Below are 25,896 nucleotides of genomic sequence, written 5' to 3' on the forward strand. Positions count from 1 at the left end.
TAAACCAACATCTGTTCTTGACGTCTCACCTTATACGAAATTTTTGCTGCAAACCCCCATCAAACCCAGGGATCCACTCCAGAGTGACTGAGTCATGGGTGACCGTGACTTGGCGAAATGATAAAGGGGGATCTGGATGACCTGGGGGCGAAAGAAAATATGAAATGTGGGAAATACAAAATGTGCTCTTGATTTTGTGAGAATACAGGCAAAGAGCAGAACACCTTCACTCAACAGGTGGCTATTTGAAAAGGCTTTAGGTACTATGAAATGGAGATGTGTGCCATGAGATAGTTAAGTGATTATCTGCAGACTCAAATAAAGCACGAGGAGGCCCTGCTGGCCTATAGAATCGTGTCTCCCTCTCTGCTTTGGAGTGGTTATAAATACACAAAATGATATTAGTTTGGTCTTGGTAGAAATAGAAGAGGAACACAAGTGGTTTGAGATAATCTCACTTTTCCCATTTCCCACTGTTAATCATACATCTGTGTTTGAAAACACAATTATTCTTACAACATATCAGAAATACCTGTACTAACTGTTTAAATCAGAGCAAATGTTTTATTGTTGGACTGATTTCAGGCTGACACTTATTTTAGTCATACAGTATTTTTAGTCTGGAAGATTTAATGCGGAAAATTGATAATTATGATAAATAAATAGAATAAAGTGTAAATAAAATGAAATTAGGGAGGAGAAATGATCACCATGGTCAAAACGTGTCAGTGAGCCTTTTTCAGTTTATCTCTTCTTAATCACACTTTATTCAAGCACACTTTTTGACAGCAACAGCTTTGCATTTTTTAACAGTGCACTCCTTATGTGCATTATCCTAAGGTTGTACTTTGTTGTATGAATGATCAGGAAACATGGGCAGTGCTATGGCTGATTCCTCTCAAAACAAAGTTGTCCAATTTATCCAACCAAAGTCATGCAACGATTATAGGACGCCTCTTTATTATTATCAATATTGTGAACAAAGATCAAAGGAGGCTAACCAGGCCTTCAGTCTGACATGAGGCACTGCTTCAGTCAGGGATGTGAAGGGAAAGTGGATTATTTAGCATTTTGAGCATGGAGGAGAAAAGGAAGGGTGGTTTTGGGGGCAGAGGGAGAGATAGTCAAGGAGAGAAGGAGGAGAGATAGTTGAGCAACCTAAGAAGGGGATGCTGTACTCGGCTCCAGGCTGCAGCCCAGTTTGCAGAGTAAATAATTCCCACTATCAGCTCCACTCATAAGATTCCAGGGCAAAGAGGTCAGCCTTATTTGGATCTCGTCTCCTTCAAATCCAAAAAGCACCAAGCTAAGAAAAAAAAAAAACTCTCGTCCTCTCGGGCTCTAAAATGATAAGGAAGCATATAAAATTTATTATCACTGCGTCAGATTAATTATGAATATTCACAGCACTAAAAAAACAACTGGAGAAAAACAGGGGCAGTCTTGGATTGTATTTTATGGTTTTTATAGTAAACATTAAATGTGTCCAATGATGGCTGTGGGCCTTTGCTGAGAGCAGGACTGTGTTGATAATGGTGGCGGTGCAAGGATACACTGGTAGCTTGAAGGCAGAAAAGTCTGAACACGCAGCATTATCTGAAGGAGAAGTGAAGTAGTGCTATGGGCTAAATGATAAGGTAGAGATAATGCAAAAGAATAAGTTCCTTAAAGGGCTGACACTCTACAGCCCTACTACAGAATTTTGCATGTTCAATGGCCCTCCCACACTATTGTAATGTTGCTGGAAAAGGCTGATAAAACTTGGACAAAGCAGCACAGACACAATTATTTTGAGATGCTGCCAAATTAGAACCAAAGGAAAAATTTGCTGCTCCGCTGCCAAGTACGTGATATGCATAATCCCAAAATGTTGTGTGCCCTAACCACTGACTTTGATCCTATGCCATTTGTTTAAAGCTGCATTAGGTGATTTTTGACCGCTAGGGAGCAGAAAGACTCAATAAACAAAAAAAACGGTAACACAGGCCTAACGTACAATACTGTATAAGTTTAAGGTGTTGCTTTAGCAAACAGTTCCTTACACATCGAGCAGACACAGAGGCAAAGGCTAGTGAATTTCCCATACACTCTACACTCTATAGTCCTATAACACTATGAGTCTTAATCTTTGTCTTTTTACCACCGATGCTGGGCTGTTTTCACAATCCACTCCTTTAATTAGGCTCTAGGTTGGTACAGTGTTGGGCAAGTTACTCAGAAATTGTAAAATATTAATAGTTACTTATTACTCCTTAAAAAAGTAATATTATTACTTTACTTATTACTGGGTGATAAAAGTAACTAGTTACGTTACTATATTACTTTCCAGTGTTTCCCACAGAATGACATGGTATTCTAACCATGGATAGGTTTGTGTAGCGGTGTTCATGAGAAAGAGGGAGAGAGAGAGAGCGAGAGTGAGAGAGAGAGCGAGCCAGGAGGTGCTGCACGAATATATGCTCCTCAATACAGCTCCTTAATGAAAAATTATTTTTATAAGATGCCTAGTAAAAATTTGGAAAATCAATATGTGGCGGTCAGTGTTGATAATTATCCAAATTATAGGCTGATCATGGGAAACACAGCTTTCCCTACCACCCCTCTTCACTCCCAAACAAAGCAGTCTCCCGCGACTTTTTAATCATACCCATAACAGCAGTAAGGAGTGTGGTTTTTAAAAAGCATATAGCCTAGGCCTATCGTTTCTTAACGCCACCGGCTGAACTAAAAAAATAAAGCAAGTAAAACCCGACTTTTAAACAGCTGTTTTACTGCACATGTAGTCAGTTTATAAGACCAGTAGGCCTATTTAGCAACGTTATGTTAACGCCACTCTCTCCCGACGAGTCCAAGCATCAGTGACAGCAGCTCCCGGAGTTTCTTTCTGTGAGTTCCACGTTGCTGTGCTGCTTCAGCAGATGCTTCAATAAATCAGATGTAGAAATGTTCGCGGTGGAAAGCTTTTTGCTGGTCGCACAGAGTTTACACTAGATGACAATGTTTGCATCTTATTGTGCTTTCAGACCAAAAGCGAAGCGAGCGTTCGGGGCGGTGAGTTTACATACAAAGTCAATGCAAAGATGCGTAGAGCCGCGATTTCCTCTCGGGCGGCACGAAGCGACGCAAAGGCCTTCGTGTAAGTTGAAAATTTCCAACTCGAGCGAGTTCTAATCGCCTTCTCGCGTTGTGTGTGAACACTTGCAGCGAATGTACACACGCGAGGAAAGCGTCGCAAGGATTAAATTCGCTTTTGGTCTGAAAATACCATTAGACTGTGAAACAATAACGGCAGCAGCTACTTACAGCTCTGGAAAGAACACCCCCCCCCCCCCTCGTTCTACATTCTTCCTTTAGTGTTTGGCTATCAGCGGACTTGATAAAAAAAAAAGTCAGGTGCCGCTGAGCAGCCGCACGTTCGTGGATTTACGTCAAGGATGGTGCGTTGTCTTTTACTATTATTATTGTTTGTTAGTTGTTGTTTTTCTCCTCACCAAGCCCCCCTCTCTGTTCTATTGCAGGTTTCGTTGCTTTCTGCAATTGGTGTTTTCCTCTGCTATTCCCTGTTGTCCCCACCTTCCATCCCCTCCTCTCTTGCAGGTGTTGTCCTTTCTCTGTGCTTTTGTCCAGCCGGTGACAAATCAATACATTATTAAATAAATAATAAAACAGACAAAGGAGTATATTAATACTCTCTTGTTAAAGTAAAATATGTCTGGCACAATATGGTATCCAGCTCATCATACTCTATACCAGGCTGCTGGGCAGGACAGGTTAAAAAAAAACAAAAAAAAACAAAAACAAAAGGATGGTGCGTTCAGTAATGAGTAACGCAGCGTTACTTGCCTTAGTAACTATAGTGATAAAATTGCCGTTTTAGAAAAGTAATTAGTTACACTACTTAGTTACTGGGAAAAGTAATATTATTACATCCCAACACTAGGTTGGTAGCATAATACTGTTGCGTATTTGGTGGAAAGATTGGGGAGAGTGTGTTGATGAGAACTGTAAGAATCAATTATATAGTCTATGTGCAGGCCAGATAACCAAACCAATTAGTAAATTACTAAAGAGTTCATTCTCAGTGGCTTGGTATTAATAGTGACCATTTAATACAACAGAGTCATTTGATTTAATTGGGGAAAACTTTTTATGCAGTTTTTTACACAAGGTTATTGTCTAAGGAAAACCACTTATCTCTGAATTTGGTGATTTGAAACTAAACCAAAGTAGTGAGAAGGATGAAGTGTTCCTTTATGAAAGGAGACAATTCTTCTACATCTGAAGCCAAATAAACCATAAAATCCCATTGAATTATCTGAAAAATGTATTGCTACTATTCGCTGAGTCAGAGTTGTTTTTCTTAGCTCATGAAAAGTTGACATTTTGGAGATACATAGTTTCTCCAGGACATTGAAAAAGGATGTTGTGGAGAGAATCTCAGTCATCCCAAGACACTCACCCATACACACAGAAAACACAAATATACATAGATACAGTACTTGTGCTGACGAGCTGGATGTCTAGCTTGTCTTCCCCAAGTGAGTTGCGAGCAGTGCAGCTGAAGACAGCATAGTCCAGGGCTACGCTCACATTTACTACTCGAACAGTGCTGGTGTGGAAGGAGCCCTCCCTCATGGTACGCATCTCATACCTGCAGCAGGCACGTACGCACACGCGCACACACACCCCCAAACACACACAAAAAGAGATAAATCCTGAGCATGCAGACAGCAGGGATTTTGATGTCCTGCAGATTGCAGTCACCCAATTTCACACATCAAAGAAGCATTAAACAGGTATTTGCATAGTGAAAAAGCAAAGTATAAAATTCACTAAATCTGGATTTATTGGTGAAATAGCAAGATATAGCAAAAGAAAAGTATTCATCAATATGTGACCAAATGCTGACAGTAGCACCAAAGTTAATGGTGAAAAGAATGGTAAGAAAAGCATTTGAAATAGATTATTGCCTACTCTCAGACCTGGGGTTTGCAAAGTCCATGAGTACACCATTTTTCTCCCATGAGAAGTCGACACGAGGGATACCTTCTGCCTGACACACTATCTCAGCTGTAGTGGTGCCATCTCCTCTACTTGCTACCTTACTCCATCGGGATCCTTTCTGAAGCTCTGGTTTGACTACAAAAGATGGGAATGGAGGTTATTCATGCAGAAACCAGACACAATACATGCATTTGTTGGTACAAAAACATCTGCATTTTCCCACAAATAAGGCTCCACATATGTTTTGTCTCCTCTGACACTGAGAATGAATACTACACACTCACATTGCACTACCAGCTGCACATCTACAGTGGCAGGGGGTTCTATGCCATTATTGGCTGTGCACTGGTAAAGACCAGCATGAGCCCGAGTCACATTATGGATGGTCAGAAGGCCAGATTCATCTTCCTGAGTCTCCTCTCCCATCTCCACCTCTTCTTCTCCCTGTGGAAGACAGAGTGAGGGAGAATAAGCGGCAGACAGCAGCTATCCCTCAATACCCACTGTCCTCCTCCTGGGTGAGGGCTGGATTTGGGGGGGGCTGTGCGAGAGTAGGACAGGTTGACAGTGAGGGAGAGTTGAGCAGGAAACCATCAGAGCTTGAGGTGGGGATGTGAAGGGCCATCGGGGGAACAAGCTCTGAGGACAAAGAAAGATAATGCCAAGGGTTGAAGAGCCACAGGGAAAGAGAAAGGGAGGGGCTGTAAAGGTTGAAAGCGGGACACACAGTACTGCCAGGGGGTGGGTTAGACCAGAGAAGGCATCAGTAGATACAGAGACCACGCCACATTGACGAATGTGCCCTTTAGTCACGCAGCAGTAATGAAAGCTATTTTTCTGGATTTGGGCTTAGTGTGGAGCAGGAAGAGGTGGGGTGGAAGGATAGTTAGAGCCAGTGAAATATGGTGCATCTGTGCATTTAGAAAGGCCAGTGATAAACGGTAAGAACGGATAAAATAATAGAAAGGAAGCCAGATAAAGGAAATATAATTCAGGGGATGGCTGTGTTTCTGTGTGTGTTTCTGTGTGTGTGTGTGTGTGTGTTATATGTAAGTGTGTGTGTATCCAAGCTCTTACCAGCAATTTCCAAGAGAACATGCCAGATATAATGGGGTTGGCATCCGCCACACATATCAGGTCTGCTGTTTCCCCCAGGTTCACAAACACAGGGTCTTTCTCTGCCTTGACACTGGGAGCATCTGAGAGTAAAAAAAAGGGACAAGGCAAAGGCAGGACCAAAGGTTAACATGCCAATGTGGGACAAATAATTTGCCAACCCATTAAGCAGGCGTGCTGCATTGTTGTAATTACTCTTACACTTGTTTGCCTTTGAACTTGTTCATAACCGTGTCTTAATTAGCCTCTGTTTTTCAGATACAATGCCATTAACCTCCCTATATGTTGGATGCTTCTGCAACCAAACTGAGTATTTGTCATGTGACCCACAAGGCCCTCCACCGACAGCACATCCCCATATGGACAATGACAGACTGACCAATTGCCCCTCCTCTGATTCCTCATTTCATCAAATCATCTCTCATTCCTGACTGCATTGCTCCTCTTCTTGTCTTTCTTCACCTCTACCTCACAAGCTTTTTATACTTCCCACGGGTGCCATGTACTCGCAAAAATAAGGCCATTAGTGCCTACTTGTCTAAACCTATGTTCACATTTGGAGAACAGTGGTGGGGAACACTAGAGAGACACAGACCTCTGGGTTGGTGTGTTCCACCCATGTTGGCGCGCTAACCAAGACCGACATTGTAAAGTGGGCTACACTGGCACCCATAAAAGCTACTACAATCCTCCATACATAATGAATATCTACAACTGTCAAGCCCAGTCAGATCAGGACGGCAGAATCCATTAGGAGAGTACCATGGGTTTTTGCGAAACAGGCAGACCTACATTTTCAACACTTCCATTATTAAATCATCAGTATCGGGGCAGAGGGCCTGGAGCTCAAGGCTGGCCCCGGGCAGCAGTGGAGGTGCACGGCCATGCGTGCAGGCCTAATTTAATGAGGCATGTTAGCAGAGCAGGAGCTGAAAGTCATTGTTGTTTTTTGGGTGTGTCAGTGTGTGGATGCACTGACGGTTCTGAAACTTAGCGGCTTTGACAAGTTCAAAGACATGCTGTTAGCAGCCTACAGATTCAAATCACATGCAAGAAATATTGTGCTCATTTTCCATATTTAAAAGGAAGAAGGCTGTTCAACAGAGACAGATGATGTGGTTGAAAAGTAGTTTCTGTTTTTTCTCTTCCATCTTTTTTCCCTTTTGTGGTTTGTTGGGTGCTTCCAATAAACTTAGAAACTACTGTTAATAATCAAACTTGCTTCAAAGGTGACACAAAAACAATTATCAAAACACAAAATTACAGTTATGTGCCAAGTAATCTACAGGAACAATTATCCAATTTTTTCTTGTAGTAAGAACTTGAAATGTTTAAATTAGTTATTAATTATTAACGATTAAAATTGTTAAGCCCGATTAATCGCATGTTATGCGTAAAATTGAATAATGAATTCTAAAGTAGTGTATTGCACAATTTTAATTTAAATGTACTGCTATATACACAAAAGTGTAATAACATGTGGTTTGCAAACACTTTAAACAAATAAGGTGCTTTTTACCAGCAGTATTCCCTTTACACAGTAGCAATAAAATATTTCTTGTAAATCTCAACTTAAACATTAATGTAATCAAATCAAATATTAAACCAAAGTTATTTGCCACTGCCAGGGCATTACCTTTTATCTAGCTTGTTAAAACAAGTTACCCTCGGAGTCCAATTTTTTTTTTTTTGAAAAGGTATCAGTACCTTGATCAGGTACCTTGATCAGGTATCTTTTATCAGGGAGCAGCAGAAACAGTCTGTTAAGTAGGGTTGGGACGATGTCTACAAAACTATGGAAAAATATGGAAAAACGATGACAGCGTAGTCTGCCGAAGCCTCCCTCCACTGCTTGTTTGGGTGGGTGATTTGCAGGCTGATCAACATCCCGCCCCTCCACACCAATGGTTTGACTGTATGTGTATTCAGATCCAGTGAGGAAGGGACATTAAAACTAATAATAATAAAATAAAAACTGCGTTAACGTGTGATAAAATAATTGTCAGCGTTAATTAATTAATGTGTTAACGCGATAATAACACGTTTTAATGTGCCCAGCCCTAGTTCAAATGTATTTTGTTTTAATAATCACATAGAATACTGCCTTCAACATAAAACACAAACATGTGTGTGTGTGGGCACAAGAACGCATGTGTCTGCTCATCCGTTCGCTGTGTGCCGATTCTTACAATGAACGTCCAGCCTGATAGAGGTTTGGTTGACACCCTCATCATTTGTACACTCCACAGTGTAAAGTCCGGCATCTTTCTTCGTCACATTCTTGATCATCAGCGACCATTGGAAGCGCGGATCCTTCTCTGTACAAAAACATTAACACACACACACATACACATACACACACATGCGAACCAATAGTAAATTAAGTATTCATTACACGCTCATCAACCGCATGTCCTCTGGCCACTGGTCTCTAAGTGACATCTAATCTTGCATTATTGATTGGCCTGGCAGGATTCCCACATCAAGCCAACAATAGCCTGCGTGAGAGACACCTCCTGTACCACTGCACTCAAAATGTAATGTAATAGGTGGATTTCCACATTCAGGATACAGTCATTTTATGGTGGGGGCTGCATATGATGGAGCTAACAGAGTTAACAGAGAAAGAGAGTGGGTGCAGCAGGGCCCTGATGACACCGGCCTGGAGGAGAAGCCAGGTTTAGAACCGTTGTGTTGTATTCAGGGAGACAGCAATCCTCATTTAGACTGCATACATTAGAGCCATAATGAGAATCACATTTGGCAGGGTCCCATGCTGGCTAACCTGCCATGTTTTATTCAGACCCTGAATGGCAGAGCTGAGTGCTTACTTGCTGGCTCAGCTCAACTAGGACCTGGTTTATAGAGCCATCACACAGCCCTGGATCACCTTTGTCCAGCTTCTTCCCGCGATGCCGCCAAATGCAGGAGACCTCCTCTGGGTTAGCTGAGACCAGCAGCGGGATGGTTGCCATGTCATCCTCCACCACCTGGACCTGCGTTCGCTGCTTGGGGCTGAACTCTGGTGGGTCTGATACAGAAATGGGACACGGATACAGCTACAGTAAGTTGGATTTACACCAAAAATACACAAGGCAGAGGCACAAATACAAACTCCGGCCCACACAATAACAAGAACCAGCAAGAGAGAACACAAAGACACATAAAATATGTTGAGCATGAAGCAGTAAGAGACACTAATGAGAGTCAAACCGGTAGAAAGTTGACATCCCACCAATAATTCCAGATCTAACCAACTTCACATACTTAGACAACGGGGGAGGAAGGCAATGCGGGAGGGAGAGGGACAGGCATTAAAACGACGAGTGACAGTACTGTTGTCCAACTGCAGCTCCACACAAACACAGTGACATTCCTTCATGCTCATACACAGTACCAAGCTTTGAAGAAGTGGCTGGCTGCTGCCTGTGAAATGGCATCAAAGACAAACATGGCCATGCAGCAAAGCAAATGCACAATTAGGACACACTGCCACAGAGCTCAACAGACCCACACATCACAACAAAGGTTTCCAGTAAATAAAAAAATCACACACATACAATACACCGGCAATTTCTGTGCAAAAGTACACCAGTAAAGCAGCTTACATTCGCGCCATCATAGATCATGATTATGCATCGTTTAAGATTCATGCAAATCACATCTCTTGGTCACTAGCCCAGAAGAGAGAAGGAAACAAACAACACAGAGAGAGAAAAAAATGAACAAATAATTCACCCTCTACTTACAGAGCACATGGAGTTTGAAGAATGTGTAAGCCCCCTCCTCTAACACAGGACTGTAGGCCTGGCAAATTACCCTCTGATTGTGGTGCTGTGAGCTTAAATTCAGGGAAAGAGAACTGCGCACTGACACACCGCCAAACTTAGCTGTCGTAGGCGACTGCTCCACTCCCTGGAACCTAGGACAAAAATCCCATTCAGAAAATCCAATCAGCGGGGGAGTTCAAGTTTTCCAAGAAATCATACATATTGCCACATTTAACAAGATAAACATCAGTCATTGAAACTCCCTCTGACACTGAATTAGCCATATACTTTTGCAGGAAAATGCCCCTATCAGCATGTGTCATTGTCTGCCACGGGCCTCTCCACCCACTGCCTTGCCAAACCTGAGTGCGCCCAATCTCCAGAAGATGCTGGCTTTTGGGTTACTGCTTCCAACTTCGCACTCCAGGGTTAGCATCTGACCCCTGCGTAGCTCCTCCTGTTTGGTTGTGATGTTGATACTTACTGCTGGAACTGGAGAGAACCATGGAGTAAATAAGAAAACACAATCTTAACCCACTTACAATATCAATATGAAGAGCATAAACTGATGTAGCTGAAAATCTGTGGTTGGGTTTATAGCAAATCTATTGATCTGATATTGTGCTTTCAGCTGAGTTAGACTGGAATAAAAGGTGTCAGGGTGTGTTTATGTGTTAGAGCTCCAGTTAAACTCACAGTGAACCATGAGCTTAGTGTCTGCAGAGATGGCCTTCTTTGCCTTATTTGTGGAATCACAGCGGTAGGTAGCCATGTTGTCACTTGCTGTCAGGACCAGGACCAGTTCCCGAGCCACACCCCGATCAAAGGAAGTCTGCTTCAGTGCATCAGTCACAGCCTTTCCATTCTAAAACAGGAAGGAAAGATATTACACAGAGAAGGCTAACTGCCCTACACATACAGTACAAACCACACACATACAGACAGACATGCATATGCAGTACACACTAACCTTAAACCAGGTCAGAGTCCCAGTGGGATTTCCTCCAGTGGAGAAGCAGATGAGACGGACTGTTGTTCCTGAACGAAGGGGGACATCTTGAGGAGGAGAATCGAGCCACACCTTTTGAGGGGGGTCTGTTGTGTGTTAAAGGATCAGCAAGAAAAATTTGATCATGGAATTCTTTGACAGTTTTACCTACTTAGTAGTTCAAAATCTGTGAAAACATTTCCTCAAAGACAAATATGACAAAGCCAGCCTGGAAATAGTCACTCATTATGTGTCAAGGATTATATTTGTCAAGAGCTGTGCTTGCTTTTTGTGTTTCTTGGCATTCTGAGTTGTAATTACAATTCACCCTTCCTGAACCATGATGGATGTGTTTTTGATAAGACAGAAAAAAAAGATACCAAATCAAAATTTCATTCTCCTTGGAGATTTTTTTATGAAGGCTTTTTCTACTAAAGATACAACAGTTTCAATAGACTACACTTAAGCTCACTCACAGTACACAGTAAGTTTGGAGATCTGGCTCTTGGAGAAGTGTGTTCCCCTGTTGAAAGCCTCACAGGTGAGTTTCAGCCCATCCTCCTCCCGGGAGACCCGGTGGGTTATGTTGGACATGGTTGTCATCCCACCATTGTCTCCCTGCAGACACAAAGCACACGACAGTTCAACTAGGAGACAGTCTTATTCTCAGAAAAGAGAGGAAAAAAACTGGAGAGGAAAACAACTCACACTGGTTTGTCTTGGCGAATACAGATGGCAAATTAGCTACTGTAATAACTGATGTTGTGCATGGTCTGTGATAAATAAGCATATTCATCTGACTCTCCCGCTTTACACACGGTTATAAATTGAGCAAAGTGTCATTTTGCACCTGCCTGATAGTGGTCATGCCTATGCAGCACATCTGGTTATTAAAGCTATTATTGTGGTAATTACAGTAAAAGCCACAGTCAGAAAGACTAACAAAGACACTGGACAGGAACGTCAGTCTTCATTAACCTCACACTGTTTCAGATGCATTAAAGCTCACACACAGCACATTGAGTGCCTTGTGTAAGATCAAATGAAAATCCTGCTGCCAGATGAATAAAGAGCTTGTTTAATAATGCTCATCTTCTGTGTCAGCTTTTATTCACTTTGATCTTATTAACATACACAAAAGAGAAGAGCAGCAGAATACACTTTTTGGAATCGTCTGGTGATTCATTTGCAAAGCTGCAGCCGGCCTATTCAGAGACTGCTCATGGTCATACCATTTTCGTTCATCTATAAAGGTTCACATGAGGTCACATTTCATTTTGAGGATTCTTTTAATTCAACGGGAGGCATTTTAAATGTTTTTTTATGGGTACCCTAAAGGCACACTTGGCTGAAGGGCAATGCTGTTGCACTTAATCTTTTATGCCTTTCACAAAAAAAGAAACAAGAACATACCCTTTCTTAGTATTCTCTTTAAACTGACCATTGCGGTTTCCAATTATAGTTCATTGTCTACACTGCCTCTTGCCAATATTGTACTTGTCTACCTGCTTAGATAGATAGATTTCAGCTTTTTGCTGGGTGTGTGCTGTGTAGTCTCACCTCTTCCATAGTGACAACAAAGGAGTTGAGCTCCTTGTAGCCCAGCCACCAGCGGATCTGGACAGGGGGATTACTGGAGCTGGCGTAGCAGGTCAGATTCAAGTCCTGCCCCTCAGTTGCCTTGAACGATCCCAACAGTGTCACCTCTGCAGGCTCAACTGATGCACACACATATAGGCAAGACAAGTCAGTGAAAATATCGCCCAGTGAATAGCGCATTCAACAGCTACCTATTCTGATCACAGTGGTAGCACAACTATTTTTGGATGTGAAACATAGAGCTGTATCAAGGGTGAGAGGGAAAATCACTTTGAGTGGCAACTTGTTTTCTCTGGAGGTTTTCACTGTGATTTCTAAAGTATGCTTCTTTTTAACCACAGGGGGAGACAGGGTACAATTGCTGCAGGCAAAGTGATGCAGCTGCATAAAGCCTTCGGGGGAGTACAAAGGCTGGGGACTGAGCTGGCAGACATGGGGAAGGAGGGGTCATATATGTAAATCTTATACTTATCCGTGTCTGCCCCACATGAGACACAGAATGGGACGCATTTGTGCATGACACACAGAAAGCCATGAGGTAAAAGAGGCATATTCATATTACACCGGTGAGACATATTCTGGTCCCTCCAGCTTCTGCCAGTGCCTAGAGCTCAGTCAGGCAGTCAGCAACTCATTTGCAACATCCCTGAATGGATGAATGGAAGGCATGGCACAAGGGCCTGTTTGGAGCTTGGTGAGAAAAGTAACTTCAGCCACGTTCACACAGCATGAGCAAGAGATTTCTGCATGGGCCGATCCTAATTCAAACATTTACATGGAACAGGTACATCAATCTCATGGCATTTAAAGCTCTGACTTACTTTGTCTGGCTCTGTAGGGGAAATCAGGCTATTGTTAGACTTAATTCACCGTGGCTGCTGAATATTAATTCTGTATTTGTTTTATTGTTGCTGAAACAAACATTTTATATTCAGAGAGAAAAGTATAATCTATTAACCATGGGCGCTTCTGTAGCACAAAGTGTAGGCTTTACTGCCTCGGGATTGTGCATTGAAGCAATTCAGCTGAATTAGTGTAGTAGCTATGAAAGAGCATGCAGTGATACTAATCTGGAGGCAGTCGGAAATATGGGCTGCAGCCATAATAACCATTAGTTTCATTAATGATATTAGCATTAGAATTTGTGCTGGGACAGCAAAAGAATAGGTTTTGGAGGTAAGACTCTTATTATATTCCTCTGCCTCATGTCCATATCCTTAATAATCCATTGCTGCGAGTCCTGCCAAGGCTTTGTGTGTGTGTAAGTGTGTGTGTGCGTTTCAGCGCTGTACACTATATTAAGTATTATTTTCACTCACAGAGCACAGTGATTTTGCGGCTGAGAGAAAGAGGTGACAGGGACACCAGATTGATGCTCTCACAGCACAACACTGCCTGGTTGTCCGCAGGGGTGATCTTCAGGTTGAGGATACTGCTGGACTTCTGCATCACAATGTCCTCCTGCCAAATAGTGGACAGAACTTCTCCATTCTGACAAACAGATGAACATGTGAAATTAAAAAAAAGGTAACATTAAGAATATGTTTGAATAGTTGCACAGTCCCATATGGTGCAGTCAATGAAGTAGAGAAGCTACTAAGAATGGGAAACCTACACTGCAAGTTCATAAACTAAAATTTCAGATTCTGCCAGAGTGACTGTGTGTTACAAAGCCTCCTTAGCAAATGGTGCAGAAGATTTACCTTGGTCCAGTGGAGATTGGCTAGGGGGTTTCCACCATGAGACACACACACCAACCTGAGCATTGTCCCTGCTTTGATTTCCTCCCACTCCAGACCTAGAATAACTGGAGGCTGAGGTGGGACTGCCAGGAAACGAGACACAAAAATAAAAATGGACTTGACAAAGGGGAATGCCATGGAAAATTGAAGAGAAAAGGATAAGGGGAAAAATGGGATGCAGGAACTTAGGGAAACAGGAGGATGGAATGGCCAACAGTAGGATAACATGAAAAAGAAACTGCACTGTGATGAGAATACTCTTGGCAATTGAGTAGGGAGCATCCCTATTTGTTGAGACGAGGCCAATAAATTGGGCACATTCAACAAGACTGCAAGATAAGAGGTCCAGATCTGATGAAAGCATTAAGTATTAAGGGAACAGTGAACTGGATCCAGTCCATAAAGCAAAATAACAGATGTTCAAAAAGTAATAAGGCAACGTGAAATATGAATAAATTACAGCCTTGTTGAATAAAATATAGGCAGTAAATAGATGAGGATGGGTCTTTGTTATTGCTGCAATCAGTTTCAGAGACCAGGCTGCAGACCCAGGGACAGTGTGACAAATTGCCACCTTGCTAACAATCTGGCTGGCTGAAAATGGCCACCGCGCTGGCTTTGATGGGCTAGCATGCTGAGCAAGACTGCAGTGGTGGTCCAAAGTTCTGCAACATTAGCACTTAGCAGAGACCCCTGTTGTATAATACAGGGCAGAGAGACAGAGAGGAAAGGGAGGAGTGCTCACTGTTATTGGCGTTTGTTAAAACAGCAGCGTTGCCTTCTAATGTGGAGGAGTATAGATAGAGACAACATTAAGGTGTCTAGTCAGCCTGTGGATAACACGGCAGCTGAGCTGGAGGGAGTGCTCGTTGCTGAAGGTGTCAGCAGCCCTGCTCCACTTTAATCAACAACATGATTTAGGCCTGGGAGAAGCAGGTGGGTAGACTCTTAAGCCTAAAACAATCAATTACTTTAACTGATCAGCAGAGTAGAAAATACTAAACCTACTGTAGTAAACAGTAGCTGAGCTGTGACACTGTTTGTGCATTCAATAACAATGGTTTTCTTTGTTGCCTTGCTAAATAAGAGGAAAACGAAACGCCAAATGCAATGAGAGACAGAGACAGCGTGTGTGTCAACTTACTTTTGTGTGCTACGGTAACAATTTTATTGTATAATGTCATGCGGTTTGTAATAATAACATGAAAGAAAAAAGCAACAGAAACTGCCTCCTCTCCTGCCTCAGTGGATTCTAATTTTAATTTGAGCTGATGAGCACAAAAGTTGCTGGGTTAGTTTTGTGGGATTCATCATTATTAACTGTTGTGGCCTTAGCTTCCCATATTAGTTATTATAATATTGTTAAAAAATTCAGTACTTGAAGCCTCGCTGATATAATCCATCTCAGTTGGTCTAATAATTGGTTTCTGTGTTTTGGTTAACATTGGGGAAATAAGACTAAGGGCGTAAATAGTTTTAAGATTACTGAATAATACAATAGATCTAAACTAAACTAGTTCAAATTTAATTGCAGGGTTGGTATTTGATTTTACACTGATAGCTACTGAAAACAGCCTAGACCTCCTGTTTTGGTCATATCAGTCTCAGCCCACCAGGGGCAGCCTTGTGAACTGGAGGCAGTCACACTTATGTTGACTTGAAGTAGGTGTGAGTTTGCCTTCAGGTCAAATGTTTCTCTTCTGACCAGTAACACAGACTGAGTGCACAAGGCCGGATACCCTTGGGCCTCCCGGAGGTTGGTTTCCTGTGTGATTGAGTGTGTGTGTGTGTGTGTGTGTGTGTGTGTGTGTGTGTGTGTGTTGTTTTTTTTCCAAAGCAGACGGGGTGTTGACTGTCAGTTTACAGACAGGTTGAGACACTCACAGTACACGCTCATGGTCATTGTGGTCTCCACAGGCCGTAAAAGGGCGGGGTGCTTGGCATAACATGCCAGCTGCCTCCCGTTGTCAGAGCTCAGAGCAGTGACCCTTTGAGAGGTAACATAAAGATGGAAGAAATGAGAAGGATAAAATAGTTTATATGTGGCCATACAAAATTCACATCATTGTTATATTTCGCCAGTGGTGAAAGACGTATTCAGATCATTCACTTACAGTAAGTTGTGCAGTCAAAATCCCACTTGAGTAAAATTACAGGAGTATTATCAGTAAATTTAATTCTTGTATAAAAGTATAATCTAAGTTCTGCAGTAAAATGTCCCCCGTGGCTATGAGATTGTTTATACTGATGCACTGATGTTAAAGCACCATTTTACTGTAGTTCAAGGTGAAGCTGGTTTTACTTTATATGCAGTTAGGTAGTTTAGTCCAGTGGTTACCAGTCTAGAGGCTGGACCTCCCAAAGGGTAGCAAGATAAATTTGAGGGGTTGTGAGATGATTAATGGGACATGAAATAAGTAAAGTTCTGCTACACAAATTTGTAACTTTTTCAAAAATGCACTTTGTGATGTACATAGAAAGACCTGTGCAATGCTGTGGATTTATTCTGTGCTTAGTTTACTTTTTTAGTTTATGTCTTCTATATCAAATTACAGAACAATATCAACCATAAAAATCACACATGGCCCACTGCTGTGTGCGCTCAGTGTGAATATGAGGAAGAAGCATCAATATTGCTTAAATCCTTGGCTGCTCTGCAATAGAGCTGAACAACTTTGCAGCTCCTCAGTGCCAATGTTATCTCAGGATATGACAAGAGGTTATTATCTTTGACACAGAAGAGACAAGTGGGATTAAAGTAATCTATAGCCCTGTTTAATGTATAGGCACCTGGCGAACCGGCGAGGATCGGATCTGTCTCGCTGCAGGAATGTAATTTTGTGCATTTGACAGAAGCTAATTCAATCTCACAGCGCCAAGTAACAGTTCGCTGTGTGCAGAAATTCATTGTACTCAGTAAGACAGAAGGAGAAAATCAGAGCGGTGTGAAAACAAGGGAAACAAGAAACAAAGACAGACTTGGAAAGACTGAGCAGGTTGGTGAGGAGAATGAGTCTGGCAGGCGGGTGAACACATACGTTACTTGAGCATGCGTGTTCAGGAGCTTATCCGTTGAGCCAGACATGGTGAAAGACTCTCCACCTGTCAGCTCGACTTCATCTAAAAGACACAATGGGGCGAAGGCACACAAAAAGGGAGAATGTGGTGTGTAAATTTGTGTATGTGTGTAAAAGGCAACATCAGTGTTAGTCTGGTGTGGAATCGTAAATACTGGAATATGATAGGTATGTGTATCTCTGTGATTGGTACAGTCCCAGTGTATAATAATCTTAACCTGTCTTGCAATGAAATCAAATAGGTGTTCAGTTTACAATATCAGCAATAGTAAAGATGTATATTTTAAGAGGAAGAGAGAAGAGAAAATATTTATCTTAGACTTACGGTACAACCCTGTAGATAAATTCACACCAAGAGATAACACTAGAGCATCATGTTTCAGCAATATACAGTACAATAGGTGTGTCGGAGGAGCATAAAGCAAATACAGAATATTGCAGTTGTTTTTGTAAACAACTGGAAACATGTGATACATTCACTGTCCACGCAATTGTAAAGTCAGTGGAAATTGGAAATTCAAATGTTATTTCCTCCCACACAGTCTGTTCCTTTCAATTCTGCAATTCGAAGACTGAGAAATAAGAAATCTTTACTGAACTTGCATTTTATCCTCGCCATGTTTTCATGTTGATAAATACAGGTTGCGACCTATAGAGATCCCAGAATGTACAATATCAGAAACACTGTTGCCCTTTGTCATAACCTGCCGGGCTGACCATCTCTGTCACATTTAGTGCAGTTGAAAGGGTGACTCACCTTTATAAAGTGTGATTTCAGCCGAGGGCTTTGAGTCAGTGGCAATACAGGTGACGGTGTACGTCTTCCCTGCTACCCAAGGTGTTGCCATGTCCAGCTCCAAGTGTGCCTTGGAAGGAGGAACTGAATGAGAGAAACAACAGTTCAAGTCTTATTTTTATCACATCAGTAACCTCATATTCATCACTGTAATTTTGGGCTAGTAGAAACAGGCGCTATCACAGATGGATATTAGCTTATGCAATGATATGATAATAAGCACTTTGGGAGTGACTGGAATGTCACGCTGTCAGCTCGTGAGTGATTTACTACAGCAAGGTTTGATGTTCTGTTGAGTTAGAATACAAATTGTGGACAAGAAGAGAATACAGAGATGAAATAGTGATGAAACTGATCCAGTGCTAATCTATCATAGCAAACACCAAACGCTTCTCCTCTCCGATCACCCCCAAGCTAAATATGTGCTTTCTGGGCTGATCAAAGCAGTCTTCACTTCTCCACTGTTCTACTCTACAATCCTTTTATCTGACCATAAATAGGAATTCCAGGAAAATAAAACATGGTTTTGAACACAGGGACCAAAAAATTGTTTGGCAGTAAACTGAGAAATCTGCCACCAACTAATCATCAAAGAGATTTCTGCAGATCTGCGAGACTCTCTTTACCAGGACTATCAGAAACCTGGTCGATTATTGTGCCGCCTATTAGGTTAAGGTTGTTTGTCTTTCTTCAGAGATCAAGTGCAAAGTCTGACAGAGTTCAGAGACATAACGGGGAGCTGAAAAGTACAGTATGGCTACGTGTGTAAGAGAGACATGAAAGGGTCTGGCAGAGAAGTAAAGAGACATGGCAAGAATGAAAAGGCTGCAGAGGACAGCAGGGCAGGAAGATAGCTGCTGCTGAATTCTGAGATAAATCCACTGCTAATGTGTGGGTAAACAGCTGGACCACAAGCAACCGAAAAAGTCAGGCAGTCAGCTCCTCTCCATCTACTTGGCACATACAATCAATCCTGGGCCACTAGGAGGAGCTGTTGCTGTGTGCAGAGTCGCCCATTGGCTCTCATCTGCTATTGAGACAGATGAGATGTGGCTGCAGCTTCAAACTGATTTAAAAGAAGCAATTGAATCTGTGTGGACTGTGATGGGTTACCCAGAGCACTGCAGAGGCGCGCGCTGCAATAATGAGATGCATTTGTTTGTTTTCCCCCCCCTCTTCCCTGAGAAGATGACTGGGCCATGCATCTATTGACAGCCCCTGCACTCTCAATCTACTCAGGCCCGCACGATCCACATTGGCGCGCCACTTGTTGTGCTCGAGTTTGGCAGACGAACAAATCCTAAAATAAGAATAATGATATGTTCGCAAATGAGGGAGGCAGGCAGGTATCTAATTTTTTCCTCGCTCACTCATGCTGGCCCTCTCCTCTTATCTCTCATTCACTCTCTAGCAGCCCTCCCCCACCCCCCTCCCCCACGCTATCCTCCTTGACCACTGCAGTTAAACTGAAGAAGTGCAGGGGGAAGGTGTGTTCCAGCTCAGACTGGGAATTACAGCCCGCCATCCATCACATCTGCAAACCATGTGACCCAATCAGCCCAGTCAGGATGAATTTAGACATAGGTTACACATACATTTGTACAAATGTGATAGCATGTGGACAACAACAAAACACGCAATTCAGTTCAATTTACTAGACATGCACTCAGAGGAAAGAACAGACAGCAAACAAGGTGTTCTCTTAATTAACACTTTCTGCTCCTTCTTTGTCTACCTGCCTGTCGGCTTTTTTTACTGTCTCCCTATCTCTTGCTCTGCTTTCTAGGCCTATCTCTCTTGTTAAGGCACATATATGAACACAAAAATAGACAGGCATACAAAGACTTGCTCCTGCCACTCAGACGAGAAACAGTGAGCCGCAAAATTCGATTCATTAGACAAATACAGACGGACGGATGGATAAGGTAGATAAGAAGCAGATTAGCAGACATACATCAATATGCATAAGCAGCTCTTTCCACCTGTCTGTTCTCTCTCATTCACTCTCTTTTCTCCTTTGCACACAAACACCCAAAGATAAACTCGAGTCTACAGTGCATGCACGTAGATGTGCGCGCAAAAACACACTGACACAGGCGAGCGGATGCGCAGACAAGCTACATTCATCTCAATTCCCTCTAAAAACAGGCGCCAGCGTGTGTACAGTGTAACATGTGATACCAAGCTAATTCTCTGGAAAATATTGGAGAAGGCCCAGAAGATAAAACAGTCTCTAAAAAGCTTATTATGCCACATTAAGAAAATAATGGAGACCAGAAGATCAGACTTCTCAACACCAAACAGACACACCTCAATGGTTTTATCTCTGAAGACGAAGACTGGCTAAAACCACACATCCGTGCACATGTACATGCACAAGGATATATTTTTAAAATCATATGTGCATAAAAACACACAGGTCTCAGGTGTGTGATCCCTGGCAATTAAAGCCTCCGAAACAGTGCTATTTTTTAAGCTCTGTCTCGTCTGTGTCTCCTCTGCTTTGGGGGAGAAGTGGAGCAGCATCCCCCATCATCCCTCACTCACTGACATGCCACTCCTTTACGGACTCTTTCAAGTTTTGTTTTTGGGTCCATTACATAACAGTTAAGTCCCTATTTGTGTGCATCCATTGCCATTGACAGACAATATTTCACACACCTGCAAGATCTGATGTGTCTCTAAATCTACCTTACTGACATTCATAAAGGAGTTCAAAGCAAAGGAGAAACACAGAACACTTCAGTTATCCCTTTAGTGTCTCATTTTACTATTTAACAGAGCCTCCTTTGCTAATTGTAAAGACCCTGACACTGTAACATCAGTCTGGCACTGTAATATGCACACCGTCACACCAGTGTATAACACACCATTCTCTGATGGGGTTACATCTTGGGCAACTGTCAGAACTTTTCGCGAACGAAGATGAATAAAGTCACCGTGTTCTACGCTGCTTGTGCCCCCATTTATAAGTTGTTCCATTATTCATAACAGGGAATCATAAAATGAAGGCTCATTATATACTCTTCAAGTGCTAAACTCATTAGCTACCGCAAAAACCTCACCATAGCCCTGGCTCCTAAAATGTCCTCTAACCTCCAACCAACACTGATAATAAGCTTACACACATGGACACACACACACACACACACACACACACACACACACACACATATCTCTGTAAAACCTGACTATGGCAACTGAATGAGTAACACAGTCTAAAACCAGAACACATCAAATAACTGTTTTGAACATTTGCAGGAGGCATCTGTGCAGGCATGCAATGCGGTGAGGGAGAGAGTTGTTCATTAATAGGATTAAATGCTAAGGCTAATGGTATAAACCGAGACACAGGATGTGTCAGGTATGTGACGGGCACAGTGCGGGGTAAGTTTGAGCAAAGGAGGGGGTTTCAGAGGAGGGGGTAGAGGTTGTTATTGTCATGGATTACTCACTGCCACTTGATCTGCCTATTGCAGTAATCCCCTATCTAAGCTCTGCAGGAAGGCAAAAACACACAGGAGTTATGTTGCACCAATGGAAATGTCTTCAAAACATCTCTTTGTAAGCCCATGGATGGGGCTTATTGACATTTTGGCCTCCCTCCCCGCTATTCACTGCCTGTGGTGATCCATCTTGAATTAGCCAGTCATGATAGCACTCCCTCTGACCCACGAATCCAATTATTCGACCAGCAATCTCTGTTTTGCTTTCACATCCCTCCCCTCTCCCCCACTGTATCTCCTCATAAAGAGTTTATAGTGTTTTGATTTGATGCAGGGCTTGATGGGATATGGCCATGGTTGAATGGCCAGGGGTGTGGGGCCTTGGGATCTGTAGTTCAGTAATGGAGAAGTCCGTGGGGAACTCATCAGAGACAGTGCTCTTCAAAAGAATGCACAGTTTCTAGTCCCAGTTCAGCACTAACAGGAGATTGAATTCATCAGCTCATTATAAAGCCCCAGATTAGTCACGTATTTTGAATCAGTTGAGTTGGTGGGGTGGAACAAATGACCCTTTAGGACCAAGGCTGCAGAGTGCTTTTTAAGTCAGCTGCTTCACTCTTTGCTCTTTGCAACAGTACAGCTGCAAATGTCCGTCTTAAACAGTCAACAGCTGGGAAGTGTTCCCAAGACGCTGAACAAAAACACCAGCTGAGATGTGTGAAGAGGATTCACTGTCAATGTCAGGAACACAGGGCAGCAGTGGGTTTCGGCCACATAAAACTAATTCCCACACACTTTGACCTTTTTCGACAAAGCCGTTGACTTTGTGCATGTGGGGCACATGCAATAGGCACCTTGGAGGAAATAAATGTGAGAGTCAAGCCTGCTGTGGCTGCAGGTGTAGGCCTGCTGTAGGACATGAGACCGCTGCAGCGTAGAACAGAGCACAGCCATTCAAAGGACGCGTCTGCGGTCTATGCCTCTTCCTATCCCACACCACTCGCCATCCCTGCCACCAGCCCATTGATGTCAGAAAAACCTGCTTTCTTCCCAGAGGAGAGTGAGGCCGCTAGAATTGCCACAGCAACCCCCCACCCCAGTGAAAAAAAAACCTCTCCATGGTCACCAAAGAGAAAGCCTGAAAGAGAGGGAGAGAGAGGAAGAAATTGTGCAACGGAGAGAATGGGGAGGGGGATGTAAGTAAATGAACTGCGCCTGGAGAAGAAAGGTTCTTTTAGAGTCCTTTCCTTGCCACATATGGGCTTGCTCCCACAAGCACAAGGGATAGGGAGATAGCAGTTATTATAGAGTGACAACAGGTGGTCTAATGTAGTGGCACAATTACATCTCTTCCAGCCCATGTCTGAGTACGAACTTTTCAGTCACTTCTGTTATAATTTAGGGAGGCAAGGGAGAGACATGGATCGCCCTGAGGCTGCCAGGGAATCCAGGCTCTTCTGGTACTTTATATTGTGCAGCTGCTGGTTAATGCCATAGACCTACTGGAACATGTAGGGATGGCATAGTGCTTGTTAAAGAAATAAATACTGTTTGAAAAGTTAGAGAAATTGTGACTGTCATGTTTCATACATGCTTCAAATATGATTTACGCTTGAAGTAAACTGCTGAGTTTTGCTGTACCAAGGACATGTAGAATTTTGCCTCTAAAATCAAGTGCTTAAGCAATTTAAAACTCTTTATCAATAGAAATGAATATTTAACAGCTCTTTATATGCTGATTACTGGTCAAGAGGTTGTGTATGTTACTGGAGTACTGAAGATGTTCACTGTGCCATCATTTTTTTTACTCTGACAAATAAAAAAAGAAGATATATTCAAAAGCCCCCACATTGTCCACACACTCCATGGTTTTGCTCACTTAGTACGTTGACCCAGGCTGTTATGGAAATGATTGCTTGACTGCTCTCAGACCGGCCCGCTTGACATTCATACGGGGCGTCATCTTCCAGTTGGGCTGCTTCAATCTTAAGATGATGCTGCCCTGGAATAGAGAGGGAGAGATTAATTATTTTTGTGACACATTATGTTGTGATGAGGATATGCTCACTAAATACATGTAGATAATTACAAAGAGGAGGGTTTTATTTAGTTTTCTTGTTCACACCCCACTGAATATAACACTCGCTGTTCGGAGTTGGTGCATGTTTATCGGTAAGTACCTCCTGCAGGCCCTATTTCTTCTGTGTTGATTTCAAAGTGTCTGAATTATAGGCAATTTTCAACTTGGGAAATGGGAAAATTAACAATAAAAGCAATTTGTACAATGACAGGCTGGCATTTCAATTCAATACGGTAATACACACTACTACTAATGCTTGGGTGTTTGATTTGATTATAAATAGGCTATTTTCATCTTTCTGTAAAATGGAAACATCTCACTTGCTGAGAACCTCCTGCTGCAGGCATTTCCATTGACATGCAAGTAGTTGTCTATAGTCATAGCAGAGATATTTTGTTTCAGAATGAATTTCTAGTATGGTAAACGAAATCCAATCCCTGATTCACAACGCCGACTAAATAAACTGTCTATTAATTGATGCCAGGCAGAGCCCATCTTTCTGTCTCTCTCTTCTGATAGTCTGGCATGCCAACAGGGCTTGATTTGTTTGATGCGTTGCCATAACCTGTGGGGATTAGATGATGTTCAGTGTTGGTTTTCCAGCGCCTGATTCGCTGGCAGACAGCTTACTAACATGTGCAAAACAGTATCTTGGTCTGACAACCACCCATGCCTAAAAAGGCATGTGTCGAGTAAGCTGGCAAGATAATTAACAAAGAAACAATTCTCACATCTAAGTTATCATAAAATGCAGACAGTGAGAGACATTGAAATTATTAATCATATTCCTCTTTCCTGAAATTACTCACAAATAGTGCAATCAAGTTGCAGAGAGTGAGTATTTATGGTAGGAGAGATGCAGGATGGCTGCAGCACTGTGCTTATTGTCCATTACTCTGTATTTATTTCAACAAGAGCCTTCAAAATGTTGAGATATAGTATGTAGCCATTGTGCAGCCATTATGTCTGCAGCTGATTATATTCCCCACTTTTGCATATCTGCATTTGTGTACTGGCCCTTAAGCTGGTAACACATTGTTACATAACTGGGGAAAGGTCAGTTCCAATGGAAATGAAAGGAAAGAAGAAAACCAACTAGTATCAAATGTTCAGACAGCCTTTTTGCATCATTCAGTCAGCCGAATATAAGCAGTATAGTTCCTCTCACTTGCGTGTATTTTGTCATTTGAAAATCAGGCAGTATGTTCCAGAAAATATTCCACGATTTGAGCCAGTTTAGTTTACAAGGCCATTCAGCCTTTCAGAAAGCCTTTATATTGTCATGTGTTTAATGTTACCCTATTATACCTGGGGCAAACTAATTAAATATAAAGTATGTGCTACAAATGCATTATTATTTCTGAAACAAACATAAAAGTATACACACAATGCGAATACTTTACTGCAATGTTTCTTGGCTCAATTCAGTATTACATACTTAAAAGTAAAGCATATTTGTACCTTTTCAAAAGCCAGAAAGATTCATTAAACTTGACAACAACGTCATTTGCAAAGACATTCTAGTGTTGGCAGCATGTCACTAACAAGAAATCCCAACAAGTAGTTCAGTCGATAATCATGTGTGACTACCGTCTACAAATGTTTGATATTAGTTAGTTGACATTGTAAAAATATGAAACGTGCAGTATTTGTGTTCATTCATAATTAAATGTTACCTTATTGACTGGCTGGGTGCCATGTACCACAATTAATTTACACTTTGTGGACCAATCATTGAAAATAAATTAACGACTTAATTCTGTGGTGCCAAGCTGTTTTATCAGTTCCTGTGTGTTTTTCTTTACATTGCACATTGTTGTACACATGCATTAAATCCTAGATATAGTCTCACATCCATACACATCTACATTATTGCCTCAGCTTGGGGAAACTAAGGGTGCTACATCAACTGCTAGTATATGTTCAAATCAACGCTTGCTTCTCCTGTGTGTGAACGCATTATTTAAGCATCAATAAACATCACGATCAGTGAAAACTGGTGGAGTATCAAGTGCAGTCAAGTGTCATCTTAAAGGATTTTGCTCTTTCTGTGCAGTGCAAAGTGATTGCATACATCAGTCTGCAGTTTCTTTGCTGGTAAAGTGTCCCTGCGCTGATGGGTATTTTATTCATGAGTGTATGCTTGAGTGTTTGACAGCTATATGTGTTTGTTTTCCCTATGTTCATGTATATATAGATTTTGTTATAAACAAAAAGAGAGATATAAAAAGAGGCAAGATTTTGTTTTCTAACTCTGTACCTGCTGTAATGCACACAT

At 42.1% G+C, this 25,896-nt stretch overlaps 1 protein-coding gene across 2 annotated transcripts in view; it reads right to left on the minus strand.

Moving 5' to 3' along the window:
- Positions 1–25,896, minus strand: part of nphs1 (NPHS1 adhesion molecule, nephrin) — a 38,634-nt gene that overhangs the window by 5,731 nt on the left and 7,007 nt on the right. For both annotated transcript variants that reach the window (XM_038711765.1, XM_038711764.1), the window contains exons 4-22: positions 23,418–23,540; positions 18,054–18,176; positions 17,258–17,339; positions 16,104–16,207; positions 14,181–14,302; positions 13,797–13,968; positions 12,439–12,596; positions 11,355–11,496; positions 10,861–10,985; positions 10,587–10,755; positions 10,253–10,382; positions 9,870–10,042; positions 9,011–9,151; positions 8,310–8,438; positions 6,082–6,203; positions 5,289–5,448; positions 4,983–5,139; positions 4,500–4,651; positions 30–141 (exon numbers count right to left, since the gene is read on the minus strand). In XM_038711765.1, the coding sequence (XP_038567693.1) occupies positions 30–141; positions 4,500–4,651; positions 4,983–5,139; positions 5,289–5,448; positions 6,082–6,203; positions 8,310–8,438; positions 9,011–9,151; positions 9,870–10,042; positions 10,253–10,382; positions 10,587–10,755; positions 10,861–10,985; positions 11,355–11,496; positions 12,439–12,596; positions 13,797–13,968; positions 14,181–14,302; positions 16,104–16,207; positions 17,258–17,339; positions 18,054–18,176; positions 23,418–23,540 (2,596 nt within the window). The remainder of the gene's footprint in view (positions 1–29; positions 142–4,499; positions 4,652–4,982; positions 5,140–5,288; positions 5,449–6,081; positions 6,204–8,309; positions 8,439–9,010; positions 9,152–9,869; positions 10,043–10,252; positions 10,383–10,586; positions 10,756–10,860; positions 10,986–11,354; positions 11,497–12,438; positions 12,597–13,796; positions 13,969–14,180; positions 14,303–16,103; positions 16,208–17,257; positions 17,340–18,053; positions 18,177–23,417; positions 23,541–25,896) is intronic.

This window comes from Micropterus salmoides, unplaced genomic scaffold (assembly GCF_014851395.1).
Source record: "Micropterus salmoides isolate LMB-PRFRI ecotype aquatic unplaced genomic scaffold, ASM1485139v1 Ms_hic_scaffold_11, whole genome shotgun sequence".
In the NCBI taxonomy this organism is placed as follows: domain Eukaryota; kingdom Metazoa; phylum Chordata; class Actinopteri; order Centrarchiformes; family Centrarchidae; genus Micropterus; species Micropterus salmoides.